General features: G+C 35.4%; 5 protein-coding genes across 8 annotated transcripts; 3 read left to right on the top strand and 2 right to left on the bottom strand.

Annotated features, from left to right (window-relative positions):
* The first annotated feature begins 1,062 nt into the window (after positions 1-1,062).
* LOC142546850 (phosphatidylglycerophosphate phosphatase PTPMT2-like) lies at positions 1,063-4,379 on the top strand. The gene is made up of 6 exons (XM_075654806.1): positions 1,063-1,897; positions 2,690-2,812; positions 3,051-3,144; positions 3,263-3,345; positions 3,450-3,539; positions 3,637-4,379. Exons 1-6 carry the CDS (start codon positions 1,688-1,690, stop codon positions 4,009-4,011), a joined length of 975 nt encoding a protein of 324 aa, XP_075510921.1. The 5' UTR covers positions 1,063-1,687; the 3' UTR covers positions 4,012-4,379.
* A 2,011-nt stretch (positions 4,380-6,390) lies between these two features.
* On the top strand, positions 6,391-9,124 carry LOC142546848 (peptidyl-prolyl cis-trans isomerase FKBP20-2, chloroplastic-like). The gene is made up of 7 exons (XM_075654804.1): positions 6,391-6,549; positions 7,158-7,230; positions 7,332-7,546; positions 7,628-7,737; positions 8,045-8,153; positions 8,528-8,604; positions 8,731-9,124. The coding sequence occupies exons 1-7, from the start codon at positions 6,501-6,503 to the stop codon at positions 8,848-8,850; spliced, it is 753 nt and encodes a 250-aa protein (XP_075510919.1). The 5' UTR covers positions 6,391-6,500; the 3' UTR covers positions 8,851-9,124.
* Positions 9,125-10,983: 1,859 nt separating this feature from the next.
* Positions 10,984-13,543, bottom strand: LOC142546849 (uncharacterized). The gene is given in 5 exon segments (XM_075654805.1): positions 10,984-11,193; positions 11,195-11,623; positions 12,146-12,436; positions 12,623-12,749; positions 13,445-13,543. Coding segments are annotated over 4 exon segments (966 nt in total). The 5' UTR covers positions 12,731-12,749; positions 13,445-13,543; the 3' UTR covers positions 10,984-11,055.
* A 1,627-nt stretch (positions 13,544-15,170) lies between these two features.
* Positions 15,171-19,335, bottom strand: LOC142546847 (serine/threonine-protein kinase D6PKL1-like). 3 transcript variants are annotated; one of them, XM_075654802.1, is made up of 4 exons: positions 18,997-19,335; positions 18,599-18,685; positions 16,870-18,156; positions 15,171-16,180 (listed from the first exon to the last, which is right to left on the bottom strand). In XM_075654802.1, the coding sequence occupies exons 3-4, from the start codon at positions 18,108-18,110 to the stop codon at positions 15,301-15,303; spliced, it is 2,121 nt and encodes a 706-aa protein (XP_075510917.1). In that variant the 5' UTR covers positions 18,111-18,156; positions 18,599-18,685; positions 18,997-19,335; the 3' UTR covers positions 15,171-15,300. The 3 variants fall into 3 exon arrangements, with proteins under 3 accessions (XP_075510917.1, XP_075510916.1, XP_075510915.1); XM_075654801.1 differs by lacking the exon at positions 18,599-18,685 and having other exon boundaries at positions 15,171-15,209; positions 15,276-16,180; XM_075654800.1 differs by lacking the exon at positions 18,599-18,685.
* Positions 19,336-21,147: 1,812 nt separating this feature from the next.
* LOC142546845 (RGG repeats nuclear RNA binding protein A-like) lies at positions 21,148-25,618 on the top strand. 2 transcript variants are annotated; one of them, XM_075654799.1, is made up of 7 exons: positions 21,148-21,581; positions 22,396-22,723; positions 22,821-22,886; positions 22,994-23,129; positions 24,225-24,380; positions 24,522-24,578; positions 25,123-25,393. In XM_075654799.1, exons 1-7 carry the CDS (start codon positions 21,407-21,409, stop codon positions 25,135-25,137), a joined length of 933 nt encoding a protein of 310 aa, XP_075510914.1. In that variant the 5' UTR covers positions 21,148-21,406; the 3' UTR covers positions 25,138-25,393. The 2 variants fall into 2 exon arrangements, with proteins under 2 accessions (XP_075510914.1, XP_075510913.1); XM_075654798.1 differs by having other exon boundaries at positions 21,150-21,581; positions 25,178-25,618.

The raw sequence follows: 25,618 nt of genomic DNA, 5'->3' as shown, positions 1-25,618 counted from the left end.
TCTAAAAAATCTAAATTATAATGATTAATTTATTTGTAGAAAAAAATATACTTGATTACTTTATTTTAACAAGGAGTTCCTCATTTTACGAATTTGAAAATTTTAACATCTTTATATTTTATATTAAAGGCAAAATTAAAATTGACCAGTAGTTATAACGAATTTTAGAACAGTAATTAGAAAATTTTAGTAACTCATTCTAACGAATTTTAGAACTTCAATTAGAAATTTTTTATGACCTTTGACCAGTAGTTATAATTTATGTATTTTAAAATAATATACCAGATAAATAATTCAATATAATTTTGAATTAATGTTACATCTCGTCAGGAGATTTTTTAAACGTGTTAAAACTTTTATATGAAAATTATTACCTGTTTTGTCTCATTTAATTACTATATCCATCTCAATTACGTAATTCATTTTTTTCCACAAAAGTAAAAATATTATTATAAATACAAATTATATAGATAAATTTTCTAATACAATCTTATTTAATGACATTGATAAATGAAAATAAAATATAATTATATACATTAAATACTATTATATTAGTAAAATGATTTATTAAGTGTGGAGAATGTGTTGTACATTTGAGACGAACGAAAAAGAGTACGTGGATTATATAATTGAGACGAAACGAGTTTAAAAATATAAACTAAATAAATAAATTTAAGTTATAAATGTGATCTTATCTTTATCTCAACGATCTTTTTTCATGATAATATTTTAACCTAAAGTTTTTAGTTCCCAATTTTGAAAAATATGTGAAATTAGTGTCTGCTGTATTTTTAATCATAAATATATCTGAAAATTAATTTTTGATGACTTTGAAAATTTACTAATCAAAATTGTTAAGTTAAAATACTTCACCATCGAAAGTATTTTAATAGTAAAAATATAAATATTTTTCCGAAAAATGCTATACATTTTCCACCAACTTTTATTCATCATTATTATATTGCAGATCCGAAATTAATGGAGATTTTACAGAATAACTAACGTTTCCCATAAATAAATATGCACTATAATTACCGAAAAAAGAAATACGCACTGTTTATTTCATTATCGAGATAGGATAAAACGTTAATTCCGTTTCGAGCAATGTTTATTTGTGAGAAAAGAAAGGCAGAGAGAGCTCTCTCCAAGATTTCTTGATTTTGTGCAAGAAAACTACACCCAACAACTCTTCAAAGGTTTCCTTGGCGTTTCAGATTCTTCCGAATAGGTTCCTTTCCTTGATTTTTAAGCGTATCATTTTTCACATCCCTTTTGGTGGGAATTGAGTTGAAACTTCAATCATGATCAAGAACTTGTTAATTCTTGATTTTAATTTCCTTCTCTTTTCTTGGAATTTACGGGTTTTCTGTACAATAATGAGAAATAGGAGAGTTTGTTGTTGTTTGATGTGAAAAGGTGGGACTTTATTTTATTTGCGGTGTTCTTGATTTGTTTTTTTTTTTTTTTTTTTCATTTTGAGGGGTTTTTTTTAGAAAGTTTTGTCTGTGGGCAGCTTTTGAAATTTATCATTTGGTGGCAAGATCAAATCTTGGTTTGGTAATCAGGGAGGGTTGTGTTGATTTTGAATCGGTCTTTCGCTTCTTATAATTAATTTGACGTTTCTAGATAGGGCTTTTCAAAATTTAGTTCAATTTTCAGTTGGTGATCTGTTTATTGGATTTGAGAAATGTATATTGAGGAACTGAGTGAGGAAGGTTGTGAGAATGAGGAGCAGCAAGTCTACAGTGGTGTTGCTGAAGGGGCTATTGTTGTTTGGGATGCGAAACGAGCGTTGGTTGGAGCTGGGGCTCGTGCTCTTTTCTATCCCACGTTGCTGTACAATGTTGTTAGAAATAAGATTCAGTCTGAGTTTCGGTGGTGGGATATGGTCGACGAGGTAGACATAAAATTTACGACACATTGTTTCAATGTTTCTTGCTTAATTTGGCTACATGAGTTACAATCTATTGTATAAAATTTGCACATTTTTTATTGCTGATTATAATTCTAGTTCGTGCCTTAGATTTGACTTTGATAGTTGATATTGGCAACACAGATTGTAATTTTATTGGTGGACTATTGTTATTGAAGGTGCATATGGTCTGATGATATGGTTTGCTTTCTAGTGTAGATTTGACAGTTTCCGATTCCCTTTTTAAGTCAAAATCTCAGTATAACTTAATCAAAAGGATGAGAAAAAGGAATACATTTAATTGGGGTCAAATTTAGTAAATTTCCGGTGGATGCATACCAAATTTCCGGTGGATGCATACGATTTTTAGTATTTTTCCGGTGGATGCATACCAAATTTCCTTAGCATGGACGAGCACATGCATTATACTGGGTACATGAATTTTTTTTTTTGTATGAAATTATGATATTTGCAATTTCTCATGTGTTACCCCTTCCATATGCATTAGATCCTCCGTGAACTTGATTTTCTAGGACCAATCCTGGTGAGATCTTTCTCGTTGATTGCGATTTCTATGTCTTGAATGTATAGCTTGGGGATATTTCTTGCTGATCCTTCTACGTCTTTTCAATTCTCTCGTTGGAAATTTTTTTGCATGGTCATTGACTGGCATTTTGCAGTACTCACATGGACATGATTACCTCTAATAATTGTTTCTTGACGCCTCCCTTTGTTCTTATTATTATCAAATTTCTAAAGCTGCTTTCGTTTGGCTAGTTTATTTTGCTAGGTGCTGTACCATTTCCCAATGATGTTCCGCGCCTGAAAGCTCTTGGTGTAGGTGGTGTGGTTACCTTGAACGAACCATATGAAACTTTAGTTCCAACTTCCCTGTATCATGTATGTCTTCAAGCTTATTATTTGAAACATTTGTTACACTTTTCATGGACACCTCACAGCTTTCTTAATCACGAAACATTGATATATTATTTAATTCCTACATACTTTACATTTCATGGCTTGCGAATGCCCCTCAATTTTTACACATTGGGTCATATTTGTTAACTCCAGTACAAGAAAACTTGAGATACTCGTTTGTTTATTAATTATACCTGATCAATATTTGCCTTCTTTGTAGGATTATGACATTGAGCACTTAGTCATACCTACAAGAGATTATCTTTTTGCTCCCGTGTATGGGGATATTTGCCAAGCTGTAGAATTCATTCACAGTAAAATTCGTTCTTACCTCATAAATTATTATATGTTTTTTACATCTATTTAAATGGTATTTATAACTTGACTTTATTACCTTAATAGTGTCATGTTAATTTTTTATTTTTTTTTCAGGCAATACACTTTGTGACAAAATTACTTATGTTCACTGCAAGGCTGGCCGTGGCCGTAGCACTACAATTGTTCTCTGTTACCTGGTATGTGTGTAAATAAGCACACTTGAGACTTTATGTATGTAAATAAGCACACTAGAGGCTTTTTATTTGAGATTCTTGGTTCAAATTTTATGGCATTAATATAGGTCAAACACAAGAAGATGACCCCCGATGCTGCATTTCAGTATGTGAGGTCAATCAGGCCGAGAGTTCTGTTGGCCTCTTCCCAGTGGCAGGTGTGATTAATTTCCCGTGACTTGTTTTTACTGTCTTGTTGATTTTTAAAACTTATTCTTTGAATAATGGCTGTCATTTGACTATGACAAAATCCAGGCGGTTCTAGATTATTATATCAGACTCAAGAAGCGGGAAGTCAAAACCTGCACGGATAATTCACAAAGTAGAAGTTTAATTTTCCCTTTAAATATGGACCCTGAGGATCTTGACTATGGTTCGATTGTGGTAGTTGATGAATCAGACCTTGATGGATACGAAGAAAATAATAACACTAATAAAGGGGGACGGAACATGATGGCTGAGGTGAACCTCGCCTGTAGAGTACAGTTTGCTAGTCAGGCAGCAATAGCAAGGCTTTCATGCCTGTGGCTTCGTACCCACTCGGAGCAAAAGGTGACGAGAAAGAAAATGGGAAGCTCGGTGGGGAGCAGTCAGATTGGTAGTATGGGAATTGATGTACATGTTTATTGAGGCAAAGTTTTTGTCACTACCTTCCTACCTTTTTTCTCAAGCGAATAAGACAGTTCTTCTTTCCCATTTTGTGTGTTTTCGTCTGCGGTTGCCTACGGGTCCAATAGGGAGCAAAAGGGGCATGAATTTATATGCATTTTCTTTTAAAATGCAAATTTGGCCTTACAAAATCATTTAAATTACTCCATTTTGTCCCTTTTGGTCGAGTTTCTGGTTCACTCCTTTGCAAGTTTAGTAAAATATTCATAACTGGATTTGGCAAGTGTCCAATGGTTTGGTGTATGGGTAATGTCCTTTTCAAATTTTCTTGCTAAACTGAGTGTTGTTAAAACTTTACCAGTTATTTCTGAATTTTTAATTAATTATTATATATTCTTCAAAAATCACATAAAATGTAATGCATAAATATTTATGGCAATATTCTAAAATGCGCCCTAGGCGCCTAGGAGGCGCTAGACGGCGACCTACCGCACCGATAAGGTGCTAGGCGTGCCTAGGCGCTCTTGGGCTGGCCTGGACGCCCTTAAATAGGCCTGATTTGTTGTGAAAAAAATTGTTTGGAGTTTTAATATTTTAAAGCCCAATTAAAAGTTGAAAAGAGGCTGTCCTAAATATAACGCATCACCAAATAAATCGAGAAGCCTGATGGGAAATATTTATATCTCCCGTCTTGTGAGCAGCAATGATGTCTTTCTTCTACCTCTTTTTTCTTTCGCTTTCTTGCATTTCTTGATATATCTATTTTTGCTACCTCAAGTACATGAAAAAGATTTGAAGAATTTTCATCACTGATTCTGGTACCATTTTATTAAGCAACTTACTCTGGTTTTATCGTTATCTCAATCTCCTCGTTTCAGATGAGTGTGAAAGTCCTTGGTATTTTCTGAAAAGCATGTAGTATTAGCATTGATAATTTCCTTCTCATTTTTCCCTTCTCGGCTAAGTTAAGTTTAAACCTTAATTTATTCTATTCAATTATTTAGCATTGGTATTTTTCCTTATCGTATTTTCCTTCCCCTGATGCTATCTTTGGAAATGCTAAGTTTAAAACTTAACTTATTCTATTCAATTCTGAATCATTGTTTCTAAATTACATCTCTGCTGTCAGTGGTAAATTGTGGTTTTTCTTGGCTATTGTTCCTGTGTGTATGTACTATGTAGGATCTCGTACTGATTCTCTATATGTGTTTCTCATAAGTCATATCCATCATCTAAAAAACTTGGTGGATGTTGGGCAGTACTAATCATGCATAATATGTTATGGCTCTTTAATGTATATGTGGATGTTGGGCACTACTAATTATGCAGTACTACTATATGGCTCTTAATATATTAGGGCTCTTAATACATAATTTTTTCTCTTTATTTTGCTTCTTGGAATCAAACAGATTTGGAGAGTAACAATGACAAACAATCCATGTGAATTCTTTTTTATTTTATTGAGATGACACAATAGATTATATAGGGAATATGTTGAACACATTTTAAATTTGATGTTGTTGTGTTGAAGTTCTAGCATGTGAGATATTATGTTGATACCGTAGAATCCGATTAGCTGCGCCTAATCTCCGCCTAGGCGCTAGGCGCTGGTATGACGCCCGACTAACGTCTGGCGAACTTTAGAACCTTGATTTATGGCAAAAATATAAAACATGTATCAAATTAATAATTTTCAAGAATTAAAGTATGTATAAGATTCTGTCGACAGATTAATTAATCGGGAAAACGGAAATAATTCAAGACAAAGATAAAATAAATTTCACTTCAAACACAAAATAGATGTTATTCAAGGTGATTGAGGGGGAAAAACGAAAGTGAATGAATTTGCAAAAGAACAACAATGACTGTCATCCACGCCTATCTTCTAAACTTAATCTAGTAAAAAAGAAGAAGGTAATTTTAAATAATAATTGGTCATTATCTTGAAAAATATAAAATTAATCTTGCATATTAAAATTATACCTAAAGATATCTATTTTGACTATCTCATCCATCAAATTATGAGTAGCGTTCTTGTGAGACGATCTCACGAATCTTTATCTGTGAGACAGGTCAACCCTACCGATATTCACAATAAAAAGTAATACTCTTAGCATAAAAAGTAATAAATTTCCATGAATGACTCAAATAAGTGATATGTTTCACAAAATACGACCCGTGAGACCGTCTCACACAAGTTTTTGCTTTAAAGTAAACTGTATCAAAGAGTACATTTCATCAAATTCTTACAACTGGCACATAAATATTTATTTTGAGACATTAAAGCATCAATAAACCAGCAAATGAAACATATGTAGTAAAAATTTCTGATTTTTTACACCGTAGTCCTGAATAGATTTTGCACTAAAATTGCACTCTGAGGAAAAAAAAGACGTCAAATACTGGAAGAAAGATAAGGGTATAAATGGTAGTCCATTTATGTTGAAAAGGATAAAGCTGAAGCTGCACTTGCAAAATGTTGAAATTTTGTGAGGAAAAATAGATAGATCATGCTTTTCCTCTCGTTTCCCATTCTTTCCTCTGGGAGCCATCTCTCGTGTAAGTCTATTTTTGTTTTCTATGGCTTAAGTTGGAATTTTGGGATTTATGCAAGTAATTTGGTTGCCGTTTGAGAGTTATTGTATAGTTATTCGACCGTGTATCAAATTTGTGTAAGGATGTCACTCTTTATATCTTATGAATCGAAGTGAATTTGAGTTATTTTTCTGTGGTTTTTGCTGGCAAATAGTAAAGCTCTGAAACCGAATGAACAGAATTTCTCTCATTGTTCAAATTTGAAGATTTGTTGGTTACTGATATCCTGATAACGGCGGCACTTGAAATATATGAGAAACAGTGGTGTTAGAATAACATAAAACTCTAAATCTCACACCAAAAATTGTGCAAATACGTGAAATTTTGTAGCTGGTACTGCCTCTGGAGAGTGGTCGACACAACGAGCTAGAATGTGAAAATAGTTGAATTTTTTTTGTTACTTTTCTGAAAATTCAACTCTCACATCCTCTTGCTGGAATTCCTTGGACTACTGATGAAAGAATAATGCGACCATCCATTTCCATTTCTCCGTGAACTTCATTTATATGCCCCTCATTTGTCAAATCCAGCGTTAGTAAAATATTCAGGCATTACTTTTTCCATCTATCCAGCACTCGGATCATTTTCCATTCAGAAGAGACTCTTGTTGGTTTCTTGTTCTCGCCGTAATCTACAGGGAAACGGGTAATGACAATTTTGAAATTACGCAAGTGCAACCATATTTCTCTATTATTAATATGCTTCATTGCCATGGTTGCTTGCTTATGTCAACTCTACATGGCTAGAGAACAGACTAAAAGCTCGTTCAAATTTGAGGAGAATACTAAGCGGAGGCTTCTCCTTGTTCTCTTGGTCGGTTCCGGTATATTTCCTGCGCTGCCGTCTTGTGGAAAGACAAAGAAACAAAACCCATATGATGAGAGGCGCCTTTTAGAGCAGAACAGGCGGATACAGAAAGAGAACGGTGTACCCGATGAGTTCCCTAATTTTGTTAGAGAAGGTTTATTCTTGCTTGTCTCATTGACTCCTCTTTTCCCATTTGAGTTTTATTCACACAATCATATCACAACCGTAAATTCAGGCTTTACGGTGAGAGTAGTGACATCAGATGATTATGTTAAGCGAGATTCAGGTCTCATTTTTCGGGACGTTGAAGTTGGTAAAGGTGATTGTCCAAAGGCTGGCCAACAGGTTTGCCTTCGTTTCGCTTGGGAATGCCTTGTGTTGCTTTTCTGAAATCGATAATTGATTATATAAAATGAGAATCATGAGTCCAGTTAATTGCTTAGAATTAGATCCATTTATTTATATTAAGTTGTATTACTCCAGCTATTTGTTGAAATAACCTTATCCAAGATGAGTTTAGTCGATACTACCAATAGGTGTTGTCTTGAATACTGTAAACTTCTCTGCAATAGCTTGTTTTTTTAATCTCCATTTTACAGAAGTATATCCTCTAACAAGAGGATAATTTCCGTTCTTTTGTTTTTTTTGAAAGGTGACTTTTCATTACATTGGTTACAATGAATCTGGCCGGCGTATAGATAGTACCTACTTACAAGGTTCGCCTGCAAAAGTTCGACTGGGTACTAAGGCCTTAATTCCAGGTAACAAAACATGAGAAAGTTATAATTAGGTTTTAGAACATACTTATCAATGCTTATCTAATGCTGCACTCATGTGCACATGAGCAGTATGAGCCATTGAATATATTGTTCATCAGGGGCGGAACTGAGCCAATAGTACATGAATGACTTTCTCTCTGTTCAGGGCAAAAGAATTAAAAAACTTCAGTGGTAGTTTTTCTAAAAATTTATCTTCTCCCTCTAAATCCTGTTGAGCGCCTACCCCTCCCATCTCATCCCCTCCCTGGTATTCTCGGAATCACCCCAGCTGTGTGAAGCTCAATAACAGGAATATGCTGCGTCTCTGGCTCCATAGTATGATGACGTAACCAAGGTGTTGGCAAATTTTTGTACAGGATTTGAGGAAGGAATACAGGACATGAAGCCTGGGGGTAAACGAAGACTGATAGTTCCTCCAGAACTAGGACCACCTGTGAGTACCAACACTAGTAGCTACTAATATCATACTTGGAACAAGTTCTTGTTAGCAAAAAGCTAAAACCATTCATTTTTTCTTCATACATTGACATTTATATTACTGATGAGAAAACATTAACAGGTGGGGCCTTCCACTTTCTTTAGCTCCAAACAGTTCGAAGTTTTTGATGTTGAGTTATTGAGCATTAAAGATTGCACGAGGAGGACCATAGGGTTTTATTCCGATGTTGTGTGTGATTGAGCTGTTGTGTTTCTCAGTTATTTTACTGTAATGATCCGATGTGCGGGAATATGAAATCGCTAGTAGTTTCGAGGATGGAAACGAAGTAGAAATCGGAAGCTACGCAACTTGCATGAAAAATGACAATTTGCGCATGAAATTTGAGGATGGTATCAGATTTAAAGTTAAATGGAGAACAAATGCAGCATCCTTATGTTTATATAAAACACTTTAGTCACCATCATTTTAAGAAGTATGATAATCGTGTATAATTTTCTTCAACATAATTTTATAATGTAAAGTGCCCAATAATTTTTTAATATTGTTGATATTTATAATCTGTAGTACCCTTGTTTCCAAGATATTCATGTTTTGTAAATATGTGCCACGCGGATCACTTGGAATGTATTTCCACTTAAATCAGTTATGTTTCTGCAAGTATCGGAGCTCAAATTTCTGCAAGTGTTGTCACAGATCGTGAGAAGAGTGCGAAAAGCTATCTATTTCATGTCATCCATTTTACCAAGAAACATCTTCCTGGATAACTTGACGGAAACAAGCGCCAGCACTGTGGCTGAGGGCACAAAGATGACATTAGGTATGGCCTTGATCAGTTTGACCTGAGGGAGGCTCTCCCCTGCTTTCTTGGCTGCCATGGTTGCCGGAGGCTTTAGAAGTCCAGCTGCAATATTCACATTCTTCATAAATTTGATGAAAATCCCTTTTTCTGACTTGTTTTCTGCTCCTTTCCATTCATCATAACATGCCTGCGTTTGAACAGGTGGAGTTGCTATCCATTTAGAACAAGGGTAACTAACACAAATGTTGGTTATTTAGATATGCAATTTCTTAAAGATTTAAAGAGAATAGTAAATAAACTAAGCGTTAAAAAATAGATAATCATTGCTCGTGTTCAAGTGGTTTGATGAATGCTTGAGTCTGAGTAGAAGGTACTCGAGCTCGACTCAACTTCAGTAAAATCCAAGTTCAAGCCTAGCTTGGATTGAGCGTATGTACAGAAACATAGAGATCAGGGGGGAGAGATGGACCTCAACTTCGTCTGGTCAAGGAACGTCGTAATGTTTGCCTGGCAATGCTGCATTCACGATGCTGAAAGGCATTCAAGGCCAACTCAAGAAATGTTGGACATATTTCGTTTATGTTGCCACCAAAATTTCAAAAAATATTTGAAAATTTAAAGGGCTTTAACATTAATATTTGATAATTGATATTACCGCTGATTCATTTTAAAAAAAGTTTATTGTAAAAAAAATTTACTTGAAAATGTCAAGAATTTCCAAATGGAACTCCTCAAAATTCTTTTTATCTTTCTGTATGAGTTGTTTGTGGAGTGTTCCCATCACCAAACTTAGCATATGTGTTGTTGGCAAACCTAAAATCATTGAATCGAAAAAGGTAATGGTTATTGGGTCGTAACATCCAACCGGACTTGAATTATGTACATTTTCAAATTTATTGTAATACATGTAATTTTTTCCATTGCAGCTTAAATTAATTTTCTCTTCATTAAGTACATATAGTAGTATTGCCGTAAAAAACCAATCAAGGATAAACTTGAATTTCTGATTTAAGATAACATTATACAGATAAATGACGTTTTATTTTTTGAAATTCATCGAGTTTTTTTTATCCTCCCATATCTGTTCCATCCCTGAAAATAAATGATTAACAAAGAATTAAGGAAATCAAATTCTACCCTTTTCCCATGAAGCTCAAGAACAATCCCATGGTGAATATGTCAACGGATTAAAAAAAGAGCTATGAAATAGACGTGTGTATTGGGAAGACGAGTGAAAGCAAAAACATTTGGAGTGTCTTATGACGTTTAAGGTTGTTGACTCAAGCAAGGAATCAATTAATAAAAAATAAATTTATATTTTGAGATGTTGAAAATTGAGGGGACAAAGAATCGATTTATATATACGTACTTACTAATGCTTGATTCTTGGCTTTGCTTTGACTACAGTTTTGAGAAAGATAAGGAGGGTTGCACAATGTGCTCAATTCTCCTTCTTTTAATGTTATCACCAAGAAACGCTTGACATAGTTCTTGAGTCCGAAGATTTTCACGAACACGTGTGCGATTTTATGATTTTCGGATTATTGATTTTTCAAAAACTGAAGTGTAAAATCTGAAATATAACTAGCAATTATATAACATGTAGTTAAGCCGATTCATAAATGTTTTCACGTGCATCATTATAGTCAACTAACATCCATAACTTCAATTATTTCAAAATGCATTTGCAGATTAGGAAGCTTATTAGGAAAATATAATCTCTCGCGAATTAGTAACTTATCTATATCCTTCCTTGCAGCAGCTGCCCTTTTGAGTAGACGAACTTAGCGCATCCTTCTCCTTTCGAATCCAAATCCTCCTCTCATCAGACCATTGTCTAGGTGTTCCATGAAAAAGAAACCGGATTCCAGTTGCTCTACGAGAAAGACATTCAGAAATTCTATCGATCACATCTTTATCTGTGAGATATGCTCCATTAGAGTTTAAGCCGACGTCCACATAATGAATCTCAGATATGCTGCTTAAGAGGCTTTCTTTTGAGGTGGGTATGACAGAGCTGTCTTCTTGGGTAGTTACTCCTCCACTCACAGTATTTTTTTGGGTCTCATAAAAACTAAACTCGGTTAAAAGCTGGTTCAGTATGATGCCTCCTTTGCTGAATCCAAGAATTGCTGTCTCAGGTTTGTGTGAAGATGACGAAGAAGCTTCTGACTGGTAAGGCTCTTTCTGTTTCCCCAAGATTGCATTCTTTGCCTGCGATGATAGGAAACATGAATCTTATGATATGATTGCTGACGAAGTGAGATAAAGATATACACAGTTCTTGTAGTTTCGTTGCATAGTAGGTGTATTGATGTTATCCATATAATTAACAACACTAGGGAGTACATTATCTGCGACACTAACAGTTTATTATCAAGAGATACATCACAAATACAATCCCCCAATAAGCATTTTAGACAATTTGGCATGTGGCAATACCCAATCAGTGTAGCTGAAGAAACAGATCGAGGTATGCAAAATATAGCTTATTAGGTTTCACTCTCCTACTTCCTCCAAGTTTGGGACCAAAAAGAGGTAGTTAATAAAAAAAAGGAATTTCCAACCATGATCGTCCACAAAGTCAAGAAACTCATCAACCCTTTCCAATGAAAGAATCATTGGCTTAAAGTCATAATCTTGCGATCATTCATTATGGACGCAAGCAATAACTTCAAAAGGTAAATATATGAAATTCTTGATAAATGAAATCTCAAGCAATCTTGCAAGCCCTACCTCTCCAAGAAACTTTGACAAAAGCAGGACCAGCGATGTAGAAGCTGGGAATCCAGTAGCATCATATGTTTTTGGCTCTCCATTCTCATTAACAGACGGGATAAAATCCTTAAAAACTGCGAAAGGGCCATTGAAAATGGATGCCTCGACAACATAAGCATTAATGGATCCCCCAAACTTTGAAACCAAAATTTCAGCAATTTTCAGAGGATCGGATAATCTCTCAATCACTGGATTTCCAGTCCAGTCCACTCGATCTCCACTAAAGAATATCGCATTTCCAGTAGGTACCTATCTCATGTTAAAAAATCAATATCACCATATAGAAGTCTAAATATTTTTAGTTTTGCCTCTCAAGTAAGAATGCAACTTATAAGAATCACATTCTATGGTCCACTTTGAGCTCTCCAAAATACTATGTTTGGTCATATGGACAAGTTAACGAAAGTCATTGTCCTGTAACTTATAAGAACTTACAGCGAGGTTTTTGGGTGAAGAAGAGAGGCCGAGCGATGCTGCAATTCGGTAGAAAGTACTGCTATTTGGATACAACTGAACTTTCAAGACTCCACTCCAGCGATCCATGATACACTGGAAATTAATACTGGGCAATAAATAAAAAAAACATAAAATAAACACGATATACCAATTGTTGCTTCAAGTTTTTACCACTTCCCCCGCAGCAAGAAAATTCTTACGTGGAGTGCAAAACGTCTGTAATAACAGTCTCAAAATATAAAATCTTTTGGGAAACATGTAGCAACCTCAAGGAAGAGAATCAATGGGTGAAAGTTGGAAGCAATATGATCATGTCGAGAGTAAGCTTGAACCTTTTAAAATATTACACATAAAATTATTTACTTTCTATCTAAGTTCACCTGAGCAAGATCCCTTTTTGGCCACTACCCATAGTTTGTGAAGAACGCCCATAATTCTCAAAATCCAACAAGGCATTTCAAGTGATCAAACAAAATGCAATCTTCGTACACGCACTTCAAAATAATTCTTAAAAACGATCAGCTAAGGAAAAGTAGAGAGATCAAACAGTGCTAAAATATTAGCATCCAAACATAAAGGAAGTTGAGCTTAATCCATTGCAAAATCCTACAGCTGCTTTCCAATAATTCGAAACGAGGAAAAAAATTAAATAGAGTTCACAGATAATCTCTTGGGCATATTCACAAACAGCTTGTGAAATAAAAGAACAGCGTAAAAGAATGATCAAGAATTGAAATTACAAAAAAAAAAAAAAAAAACATAAAAAGAGAATTAGAGAAAATTTGTGTCCCAGAAACAAACCTCACAAGTTCAATATGGTTGTTTGGCAAAAGACAGAGAATCTTGAACTCAATTAAAACAACAGTTAAATCGAAGTCCCCTCCAGGGATTTTGGATTCCCCCCCCCCCCACCCCCCCCAAAATTATCTCTCGATAAATTTAATAGAAATAATTATTAGTATTAATTAATATCTAAAATAAATTTTTTATTAAATTATTTTTCGATACATTTAATAAAAATAATTATTAGTATTAATATCTGAAAGAAGTTTTTTATTTTCGATTTTTTCTCCACAAATTATTTTCGATAAATTTAATAGAACTAATTATCAGTGTTAATATCTAAAAAAAATTTATTTATTTATTTAAAAATATCCCCTCTTTATCCGTCCATTATCAATGCAAGTGTGTACCACTAATGCATATATTATTATGTCAAAAAATACATATATTATTTAATTTAAACTGGTACATCTTGACACATAAATTAAATTTTAATATAGAAAATATTGCTATGACTATGAACAAATATTTATGCAATATTTTATTTAGAAAATATAAACTCGAACACTTCGTCGTTTATTTAAACGAGCTGATAGGTTTTAAATGTTAACTCAAAATATCTTATAAGTGTTATCATAATAATATTAATTCATTGATACTTTTAAATTATGTTTGTAAAAACTATATGACAAAAAACTTGAAACATTTTTAAAATCAAATGACTAAGTATTTGAGTTTCAGATTTTTTTTTGTGATCAACTTATATTTTCAACAATTTAACATACATATTGTTTTAGAATTTTACTCGTAAAATAAAGTATTAGTTTTATAATTAATTTCAAACAATATTAAAATATTGGATCTTTAAGTTTATTTTTGAGTAGGTATCTTGTGAGACAGTCTCACGAATATTTATCTGTGAGATGGGTCAACCTTACTGATATTCACAATAAAAACTAGTACTCTTAGCATAAAAAATAATATTTTTTTATGAATGATCCAAATAAGATATCTGTCACACAAAATACGACTCGTGAGATCGTCTCACACAAGTTTTTGCCTTTGTTTTTTTGGAGTAATTGAATAATTGGTAAAATCAATAATAACTACATATAGTGAACCGGTGCAAATTGATGCGATTTTTAATGAGTAACTTGCATCCAACTCCCCTCGATTCCATGTATTTGATATTCATTTCCCTATACATGTGATAAGGCATAAAATATTGGGAAGTACATGCAAATAACCCAATTTTAATATCAGTGGTTTGAATGTGTAATTTTTTTTAATAATTTGAAGGGACAAAATAATACAACTTTAAGACACCGTTTGGCGCAGAAAATAAAACATTAATTCATTAGACATTCTTATTTTGTCCAATGTTTGGCAAAGATTCTAGGAAAAAAATTGTGTCATAAACCATTACCTAATAAAATATATTGACTTCTCATTGTTATGACATCCACAAGTCAAGCCTGAAGTTGTGTCTAACTATAGTGGAGTGGAATTATATTTGATAAAAAAAATGAAAATCAAATATCATAATATTATATAGTATCAAAATATACTAAATCACTACTTTTAAAATTTTGATGAAAATGGTTGCTAGTAAAAGAGTTATACAGCACAAATATGTTTCTATTGCTTATTTTCTTGATAAATTCATATGTTAATAAATTGATTTTTCTATGTGCAACAACCCCGTTGCCAGTCTCCCAAATGCAAAAATCAATTTCCACAATCGTTTACTAAATCAAGAATATAATAACGTTGAATTTCACACCTAATTGGTTGAGATATATCACCAAATATCTCGAGGTTTACAACTCAAGTTGACAGAGAAAAACACAGAACAAGAATCCTATACTTATAAATTAAAAGAACTCAAAATCCAGAAATTTACCCCCAGATTTCATCTCTGTTGCACCTACAATCGTTTTGCTGCCAGTGCCCACATCGACAGGCTGGAATTGCCCAGACATCACCGGATGCTCCGGCTCGACTGGTCTTGGCACCTCTGGCGGCGTGCTGCAACGTATCAGAGCCCAATTTATGCCTTCAAAGAAAGGGTGCTGCTTTATTTCTGTTGCTCCTCTTTTCACACCGAGCCTATGCTGCGGTTCTTTAACTAGTAATCCTCTTATAAGATCCCGGCTTGCATAACTGGTAGCTGGCGAATCAGTGAATTTGAGCTGCTGCCCTACAACATTGAAAAGAGTGGCTCGATTTCCGGAACCCTTGAATGGTGTTTTACCATAGAGTAGTTCATGTAAGAACACACCGAAAGTCCACCAGTCTACTGCACTGCCATGGCCCTCGCCCTTGATGATTTCGGGTGCTAAGTACTCATGAGTCCCAACAAATGACATGGAACGTGCAGCAGTAGGTTCTGCAACTAGCTCGGGGAGTGTACCAGAAGTCTTCCCAGGCTCGGCTGGGGGCCTTCCAAACCTTTTCTTATTTTTTGAGGGAAAGATCCGAGGAAGGAAACATGAAGGCTGAATGCATGCTGAGGTGGGCTCAATACATGCTGGCTGTACACAGAACGCAACCCCTCGTTTGGAGGGGTCGGAATCAAATGCAGAAGCTCTTATCAGGGTTGGTGAAACAGCACATCGCAGGGAAAGGTCAAAATCTGAAAGCATAATGTGGCCATCTTCACGGACTAGAACATTTTCTGGTTTCAGATCCCTATAGACAACTCCAAGCATGTGAAGATACTCGAGTGCCAATAGAACTTCTGCAGCATAAAACCTGCATCCATTAAATTGAGGTTAAGATATTCCTACATAGTGAGAGTGTATCAAGAGATCCAAGAATGAATAATTCATTACCGTAATCGATAGGGTAGGTTTCATGTTTCTCAAATGTTAAGAAACTCCAGAAATAGGACTTGGTAAAATCTAAATAATTTAAATGTTTAAAACTAGTTTAGTTGGACTTCGAATAACTTAAGGTGATTTGAACAGCCAGACAAGTAATATCTAGCAGTTCCAAGAATCTTAACTTTGTGATCTATGCTGACACGGGCTGACATTAAAAAATTAGCAAACCTCAAAACTTGAATCATAAATTAATCTCATATCATCGCTTCATTCAAAAAATAAAAACTAAAAAATCAGTTAGTCTGCATGGATGGACCATTATCGAAAGAAGAGCAATTATCAAGTCGCCCTTCAAATGAAAAGAGAAGTAAAATATTCTCGAGACAATGAAACTTTGAGCCCATAATTTTTCAAGTTTTATTTGGGTACAACAGAAATCTTGGTCCCGGTCCTGGTTATTGAGCTCACCAGTCACCACTAATCATAGCATGTCTGCAATTCCCATTGGTTCAGCAGATTTCAGAAAAAGGAAACAAAATGCACAGTGTCTCATATGGCAAAGAAATTTCACAGGAGAACAAACTATCAACTTTATGAGGTTAAACGCATAATGATTACCTTGCAGCATATTCTGAAAAATGTTTCCCAGGTTGTTTCTGCCTCAGGGTATGAAGATCTCCTCCAGGACAATATTCCATGACCAAACATGAAAATCTATCTGTTTCAAAATGTGTGTACAATGTTGGCAAGAACGGATGATCAAGTAACTGCAAGATTTCTCGTTCCGTCTGGCCTCTTGTCAACTTCTTCCTGCTAGCAAGGGATGCCTTATCCATTACCTTCATTGCAAAGAAACACTGAGTTGTACTCAACTCGGAAAGATACACACTTCCAATATCCCCGCATCCGAGTCTTTTCATTAACCTGAAATGGCTCATGCCTAAAATACCATCACGTGATCGAATAGCAAGGATAGCCTTCCACCTAGGATCATTTCCCTTGTGAGGCTTATTTGCGCTGCCCGTAATGTTACTCCAGTTACTATCATCGCTTAGTCCGCTGCTATCACTTGCTCGACTAAGGCTAGATTTAGTACTCTCGAGCGAATCCCCAAGAATGCTCTCTTTCGTACTCTCATAGTTCCTGTCCACACTAAGCATACCATCACTCATTATCCCATCGCTCTGACACGTTCTAGTGCAGCTATTTCCCATACTCATAGCCGTAGCAACACCGAAACTATCAACGCTACTATGTGGACTAACATTCCCACTTGGAGGTAATGACGTGTCCCATACACATTCCTTATCCTCTGAACACCTGAGGGGGTTTGCTTCGGTATTTCGGGATAGACGTTGAACTGAAAATGGGTACGATACAGCAGCTAAATAGATAGCTTCTTTGCTTACAACCTCCGTGGGTGAAGGCGGGATCGGTTTAGTACCCGACACCTTGATTGAAAAATCTTCCATAGAAGGGCCCTTTACAGACATACTTTCAACTACATATTTTCCATCCCCATTGTTCTGACCAATTGGTAAATAGACAGGTCTCATCAAATCAGTGTCGACTGGTTCAGGAGGATGACTTACACCATGAAATGAAGTAGAGCCGATATCTTCAAATGCATCGCCGCTGATGTTAAACGAAAGAATGCCTGGAATGTGTTCTTGATCCTCTTGCAAATAGATTTTCCCTTTCATTGCTTTGGCAGGAGTAGGTGAATCCAACTCAGAAAATTCCACCATCAGGGAAGGTTTTTGAACCTCGTCTCTTCCGGACAAATTGGGGTGACTCTTCACCTTCGCCGCAAAAGGCAGCTGCCTGGGAAGTTGTAGGGATTCGGGTATCCTTTCCATATCAGATAAGCATATATCATCACAAGAATCTCTACATTAATTTACTCTGCCAAAACAAGAAACGATAGTACTGAAATCACTTCACGGATTAAACTCCCGTAAAATCTACTATTGGTTTGTTTATTCATCAAAATAACTAATACTGACTAAACTACTAAGAAATAAAATACTTAACATTATGGAGAACGGAGCTTAATAAAGCAATGGTATTTTCAATCAACAAAATACTCCTTGAAAATCTATAAAATCAACTATCAAATACTTTGAAGGTCTTGTGAATAATAAAAAAGAAAGGCAGAAAATCCACAATGAGTGCCAAGCCTAGCTACAAGAAACAGGTGTAGATATTAACTTGTAATTGGGAGAAAATCAACTTACACAAATATCACTTCTAAAACCCAAATTAAATGAAATATCCACAGGTAAGTAATTTTATGTAGAAAAAAAATATACAAGCAATCGATAGACAGAATCCTCGAGAAACTCACCAGCTTAAAATGACAAAACAAATTACAAAAGATCCCAAGCTCGATCACCAGAACTTTAAACTTTCTTGCGCATTACGTTGTCATACTCTAATAATAAATCATAAATCAAGCTTCGATACCTTAAAATAGAAAATTACACATAGGCAAGAATAGATATAACTTAGATTCCACGTAAACATAACGGTTTGGAAACATAACCCAATAAATAAACAACCAAAAGAATCAGAACATAGCATCAAAATCTGGGAATTTCATTCTTTATGAAAAATCGAGAAACCCATATTAAAAAAGAACAGCAGTAATGCCCAAAAGCAAAACACGAGCAAATAGAGCATTAACAAGTGGAAATTGAGAAAACCCGTTAAACAAACAAACTGCAGTCATACGCAAGTATTTACCTTCCTCGTTGGGTCTCACTACACAGTAATCGATCACAGTGAAACACAGAAGGGAAACAAATGTCCAATAATTGCTAAAGAATGAGCTCGAGAAAACGCAGCATGCGAAAAGGAAAAAAAAAGTAGACGACAGGTCGAGCAGTTTCTTGGAATTTTGAAATATCGCAGGGAAAAGAGATTAATAATAGTAGGAAAAAATGGGTATTCGTACAGAAGGGTGATTGCAGCTATCGCTATCGCTATCGCTTTTGCTTTTTCAGAATTTCTTTTTCCGTATTATTTCTATTGCTTCGTTCGAAGAGGCTTTATTCATGTGTTCACCGTGAGAAAAAGGAGAAGGGGACAGATAGAACTGGCTATGGCCACACCAAAGGGTAAGTGGAGACTATCTGGCTTGTTTCGAAAGATTAATGGTGCGTTTATTTTGCATATGATTAAAATTTGTATAATATAATATAATTATTAAAATATTTGAGTTGAATGTCAAATAATAATGAATAAAATTTTATTATGAAGCGATGGCACTAAATATAAAATATTTTTGAAAATTTAAATTGACCGTAAGAAAAAAAGCAAAACACTAATAATAACAGTTTGGAAGTCAAAAGTAGCGCCGGAGTGGCAATAGCAGAAAGGAGATGGGGATATAGTGTAGGGACCATTACATGTGATTTTATCTCTATTTTAAGATTTTATATTTCCTTTTTTAAAAAAATTAAAAATAAAGATTCTGAAAATTTGTTTTTATCGCAGACAAAAGTAATTTATATAGGGCTATTACTTGAAAATTTCGTATGTATACATATTTTAAAAAATTCATGTTACTAAAATATATGAATCATACGTCTTTAAACTGCTGGGTACACTCACTCACTCAGCTAACAATAAATTTAGCGACTGAAATGATTAGCCAAGTATTTTATTGTTTTGACCATAAAATAATCTGTTAGTTTGTTTCATTAGGTCTTTTGTGAGACAGTCTCACGAATCTTTATCTGTGAGACGGGTCAATCCTACCAATATTAACAATAAAAAGTAATATTCTAAGCATAAAAAGTAATATTTTCTTCATGGATGACTCAAATAAGATATCTGTCTCACAAAATACGACCCGTGAGACCGTCTCACCCAAGTTTTTGGCAATTTGTTTTGTGGGCCATTTAATATTCCCCTCTTGCTTTTGTAGAAAGCTTTGGAATTAGGGAAAAAAACAATGTTAACTCTGGATCGGAGGTTGCCTATTCTCACTAGAAACCCAACCAACACCTTTGGCTTAACATCTATTGGGACTCAAGTGTGACAATGGACTGCATGTACCTAAGTTGGACCTATGGGTCCAATGACTCCTCCGATCCATCATATTAGAATTCAAGCATACATCTTTAATTACTTTCAGATATCGAATATAAAAGATGTTGTAAATTTAAGTTAAACACTAGGTAGTACAGTGATTTTGGATTTAAAGGATAATTTAGTAATAAAGGCATTTGAAATATTTCTATTGGGAGGAAAAAAGGTAGAGATAAGATAACGTATATGTTTTTCATTGTAATGTAATAATAATTATAGTTATAGGAAAAATTTGTATGAAATGGTCTCACGGGTCGTATTTTGTGAAACAGATATCTTATTTGGGTTATCCATGAAAAAATATTACTTTTTATTGTGAATATCAGTATGATTGACCCGTCTCACAAATAAAAATTCGTGAGACCGTCTCACAAGAGACCTACTCTATAGTTATAGTGACGCTATATGTAAATCAATATTTATATATCAAATCATACCTCATAAAAATCAATACATTTTGTCACAATTTCATGATATATTAAATACAATATATCACAATATAATAATAATATCTTACAATATAAATATATACATAATATGACATGATTATTGAATGATCAGTAAATAAATGATAGATAAGGATATATAATATATGATGATAACATGGTAGATAAAAAAAAAAGAGTTGGGATTGTTTTTTATTTTTGGATATGACAAAGGACATTTTTGGAATAAAATGTGTATGTGGATTTTCTTAATATAGGTGATTTTAATTAACCACATTTAATACCAGTTGCTCATTGGTACGGTGGAAAGAATGAGTAGTAAAAAAAATGCACCAATCGTGGGTTTAGGGCCAATACCAAACAAAGCCTAAAGTATGCGCTACATAAATCTTCCCCAGTCTCACTCCTCTTCGTACGCTGTCCATTGCGGCTAGGGTTTCATCGAATCCTCCATCTCTCTCTCTCTCTTTCCTTCGCTTCTCGGTTCAAGTTTATGGATGGATCCATTACCTTTATCAGTCCTAGCAATGAATAAAGAGTCGGATTAACGGCTTATCTTCTCAACAGATCCGAAATCCCAGTTGTGCTTCTGTTTCCGTTGGGGTGGGGGAGCAATGGCGACTCTGAACCCATTTGATTTACTGGAAGACGATGACACGGAGGACCCATCTTTGTTGATTGCTGCCCACCAGAAGAAGATCGAGCCGAAGAAACCCTCTGTGCCGCCTGAAAAGCCGGTGCCTCCGCCAGCTAAGCTACCCTCGAAGCCGCTCCCCCCTTCCGAAGCTGGTTAGCTCACTCCATCCGTCTCTTTTTATCAGTTTTACTTGAGCTAATGGTGTTTGTATACGATAAATAGGAAGAAAAAGAAGTAAAGCATTTGGAGCCTAGCGTCGTTACGTGGACGTATTATTTGGGGTCTTGTTATCATGTCAGCATCTTTAATTTTCTCATCGGTGAATCTGAAAAGTTTTACTTGCAATTAATTGTATTTGTTGAGGCGTATCCTGTCCCGACACCTCATGAGTGAAGTGTGTGTTCCCCACCCTAAAGGCTCTAGCCCCTCTTTGAAATGCAAGAATTTCAATTAGCCGATTCATATTAGTTTGTACACCAATGAATGTTTTAATTTTTTATGCTAGTGAGTGGATTTTAAACTGTATAACATATGCTGTACGATTGAATTTCTTTGCACAGAATCATCGATGTGTTCTAGAATCTTATGGCTCAACTGTCCATGCTTTGACATGGCACCTACCTTGGGTCCACGCTAGAGGCACAGTTCGTAATATTTATTGATTCGAGAAGAACTCATATCACATCCGAAACATCCTGAATAAATTATTTGGTTATCTACTGGCTATATTGATGGATATTGATTGTAGAGGCTAGCGCATTGGATTAAACTAGATAGGATATAGAGATTCTGCGATTATAAAGTTTGAAATATTTTCTGGTTATGATTATTTAAAGTTTTGTAAAGATTGTTTATGTGCCTGTAAGTTTTTTCAAGTAACAATAGGTGAGCCTTCTTGATGTAGTTTGAACTTCATTTTTTAAGTTTCTCTCTGTTTATTCCGTTATTTTCTGCCTACTCGAGCAGTCAGAGAGGCAAAATCTGAATCTGGCCGAGGAGGGGGCAGCAGTGGCCGTGGACGTGGATATGGGCGCGGTCGTGGTGCTGTTAGTGGGTTCAACGGGGACGCAACCAACACCAGCAACTCACCTGGAAACAAGGCAATATCGGGTGCTCAGGGTGCAACTGACGAGGCTGATAGTAGGGCTTCTTCTGGAAGGCGTGGTGGCTATGGTGGACCTCGTGGCCCTTTTCGAGGTGGCCGCCGAGGTGGTTTCAGCAATGGAGGGGAAGATGAAGGTGAACGCGACCATCCTCGTCGAGCATTTGATCGCCATAGTGGAACTGGGCGTGGGTATGCTGATTTTTGTTGTCTTCTGGCTTATTTTTTCTGGGCTGTTCCTTTGTGGATCTTTTACTTTAATTTCCAATATGACCTTATTTTTTGCCAGAGGCGAGTTGAAACGTGAGGGATCTGGCCGAGGGAACTGGGGTACACAGATTGATGAACCAGTTTCGTGAGTATTTTGTCTCCACTGATGAGATGACTTTGCATTGCTTTCTTATTTGCTTATCTTTTATCCACTTTTGTACAACTCTGCTGTTTTCTTTCCTGTTATTTTAGAGTGGTCGAAGAGGCTCCTAATGAAGGAGAGAAAATTCTGGACGCTGAAAAGCCCCCAGGAGAGGTGAATGCTGCAACTGATGGAAACAAGGAAGCTGCCTCAAATGAAGTTGAGGAGAAGGAACCTGAGGACAAGGTAAAAAGTCTGTCAATAATATACTGATTTCAATCATTTTGATTTCAGTTCTTTGTTTATTCTTCTGTGCTCCATGAAAGTGCTGTCCTAGTCTCTTACTTCCCCTATTAAATTGATTCTTATCTAATTTACACATGGAATTATGAAAACAACAAATATCGGGTTGCTCTTCGAGGTATAACTAGAAAAAAAGACTAAAAGAAACTCTATTTAGTTCATGATTAAGTGGTTGAAAACTTACATTTGCTGCTGGATTAAAAACCGTAATATACACTTGTATTGAGACTGCATATCAGGACTCGATCGTGATTTCCCTTGCTCCTTACTTTTCTTATCCATCATGTACTATAAAATTTCAGTCCCAGAGTGTATATAAATAACCGACTTATTTCTTTTACATTGTTGTGATCTTGTGTATTATGATATTTGTCTGTTGTTATTTAATGAGAAATGTTGAAATCACGCATGGCAACGATTTCTTCTCTAGTAAGTGGTGTCAGCATATTAGCTGTCTGATTGGGCTCCATCATACAAACCAAGCACATGCTGTTATCCACTACAGATTCTTTCTTGCACGTGTGTTTTTTAAAAGCATTTTGCGTTGGTATTTTCTCATAGAAGATCATCTGTTAGTCTTTGACCTTGAGAGTTAGAGACTACATTGTGAAAGGACCAGTTTGATCCCATGTGGGCTGTTGTATTAGCCTGCCTTGATTTGATATTTTGATTTTTGGTAATTTAATCACTACTATACTTGTTGGTTGATATGAATTAGGCTTGTCGCATATGAGAGTTGATTTCTCTTTGTGACGTTTTGTCTTGCTAGCCTACTCGTTTCTAATTAGTTGGCCCTGTGACTTACCTGACATCCACAACAACCTTAGTTAGTGAACTCGAGCTTGTGCATGACAGCAAACACATCAGTTATAGGTCCTTTCTAGTCATGGTTAATTGATTTTGTAACAGTACTCAGAGAAATAGTTAACACACTTTGGAAATCTTATAATTTTGTTCAAATGTTTAGTTAATTTCGTGATGAACATGGCCACAGATTTGGTACCTTGATTTTGAAATAATCTTTCCTTCTAACTGCAGGAAATGACTCTTGAAGAGTATGAGAAAGTTCGGGAGGAGAAAAGGAAGGGTCTTCAAGCTCTTAAATCTGAGGAAAGGAAGGTTGATGCAAAAGAGTTTCAAGCTATGAAGCAGCTTGCAAATAAGAAAACTTCTGATGACATTTTTGTCAAATTGGTGAATTGGCCTACTCTTCTCCCAGAGTTCATTTTTTCCAGTTTCTCAATATATTTTTGCTTTTCTTGAAATGTCACAGTTCATGGATGTGGCAAACCACTTTTGTGGCCTTGTTTAAAATTTGATGAGTAATGTTTACAGGGCTCTGAAAAAGATAAGAGAAAAGAGTCAGCTGAGAAAGAAGAAAAGGCCAAGAAGGTATCTAATTGTCTAATTTGTTCTGTATGTGAAGCCAGGGTTTGTATACCGTGTAGTTCTTGTGACTGCATTCTGTATGTGAGCCAAACTTGTTAATTTTTCAATGCTGATTTGTGCCTTGGACCTTAGCATCCATTGAATTGAAATAAGGCACTTGACAATAAATTTTTAATATACATAGTTGATTAACATTTTCTAAAATATTTAAGAACATCAACGACGACTTTTTTAGTTGCACATACAATCTTTACCCTCTACTAAACTATGTATGTATTGCTTACTCAATAATTATATATATACCAGCATTTGATCACGAAAGTGAAACTACGATGTAGTATTGTGTGATTTGATGAGATGGGAAAGAATGAGAGATCTGAGAGTGGTGAAGGAAAAACAGAGAAGAAAATCGAAAAAGAAGAATGAGAAAAGAGAATGAAAATGATCGGGGATTGAGTAGGGCGGTGTTGACAATGGCATGCATTTTAATGCACGGTCATCCGTAACACTAATTCCCATTCGTTATTTTTGTGTTCTGTCATCATAGCTGGATTTTCGGTGACGAGGTCCAACAAATTCTGATACTATTTGCAATGATTCAGTCTGTCAGCATCAACGAGTTCTTGAAGCCTCCCGAGGGCCAAAGTTACTACAGTTCTGGTGGTCGTGGACGAGGGCGTGGTCGCGGCCCTAGAGGAGGCTACGGCGGAGCCAGTGACTCGAGCAACTTTAAAGCACCTTCAATAGAAGATAAAGGACAGTTCCCTACCTTAGGTGGCAAATAAGATTCGTCTGCTCCCCACCGTTTCTATGCAGCTCGAACTTGAAATAATGGAGTTATTGTATCAAAATGTTATTGAAGTTTATGCACTATGTATATTTATGTCTTTTCATGTGATCTCCGTGGAGCATTTTCTTTGACTGGTTTGCTGTGTTATTTTCGTTTCTTAAATTGTCGGCATATTAACACTTGATCTTTGATTCTAGACATCTTTTTTGAGTTTTGTTTTGGTAATGCAAAATCACACGCAGTTTAATTGCCA

The sequence above is a fragment of the Primulina tabacum genome, chromosome 5 (genome assembly GCF_025594145.1).
Source record: "Primulina tabacum isolate GXHZ01 chromosome 5, ASM2559414v2, whole genome shotgun sequence".
Lineage (NCBI taxonomy): Eukaryota > Viridiplantae > Streptophyta > Magnoliopsida > Lamiales > Gesneriaceae > Primulina > Primulina tabacum.
This window is presented reverse-complemented; position numbering and strand designations above follow the sequence as displayed.

Excerpts from the sequence above, each read along its gene's own strand:
- LOC142546850 (XM_075654806.1), top strand. The coding sequence starts at position 1,688 with ATGTATATTGAGGAACTGAGTGAGGAAGGTTGTGAGAATGAGGAGCAG. Across the intron at positions 2,813-3,050 it reads TTCCAACTTCCCTGTATCAT|GATTATGACATTGAGCACTT; the intron begins GTATGTCTTCAA and ends CCTTCTTTGTAG. Across the intron at positions 3,346-3,449 it reads CAATTGTTCTCTGTTACCTG|GTCAAACACAAGAAGATGAC; the intron begins GTATGTGTGTAA and ends GCATTAATATAG.
- LOC142546848 (XM_075654804.1), top strand. The coding sequence starts at position 6,501 with ATGCTTTTCCTCTCGTTTCCCATTCTTTCCTCTGGGAGCCATCTCTCG. Across the intron at positions 8,154-8,527 it reads TACTAAGGCCTTAATTCCAG|GATTTGAGGAAGGAATACAG; the intron begins GTAACAAAACAT and ends ATTTTTGTACAG. Across the intron at positions 8,605-8,730 it reads CTCCAGAACTAGGACCACCT|GTGGGGCCTTCCACTTTCTT; the intron begins GTGAGTACCAAC and ends AAACATTAACAG.
- LOC142546847 (XM_075654802.1), bottom strand. The coding sequence starts at position 18,110 with ATGGAAAGGATACCCGAATCCCTACAACTTCCCAGGCAGCTGCCTTTT. Across the intron at positions 16,181-16,869 it reads TTTTCAGAATATGCTGCAAG|GTTTTATGCTGCAGAAGTTC; the intron begins GTAATCATTATG and ends TAATGGATGCAG.
- LOC142546845 (XM_075654798.1), top strand. The coding sequence starts at position 21,407 with ATGGCGACTCTGAACCCATTTGATTTACTGGAAGACGATGACACGGAG. Across the intron at positions 23,130-24,224 it reads AGAAGGAACCTGAGGACAAG|GAAATGACTCTTGAAGAGTA; the intron begins GTAAAAAGTCTG and ends TTCTAACTGCAG. Across the intron at positions 24,579-25,177 it reads AAGAAGAAAAGGCCAAGAAG|TCTGTCAGCATCAACGAGTT; the intron begins GTATCTAATTGT and ends GCAATGATTCAG.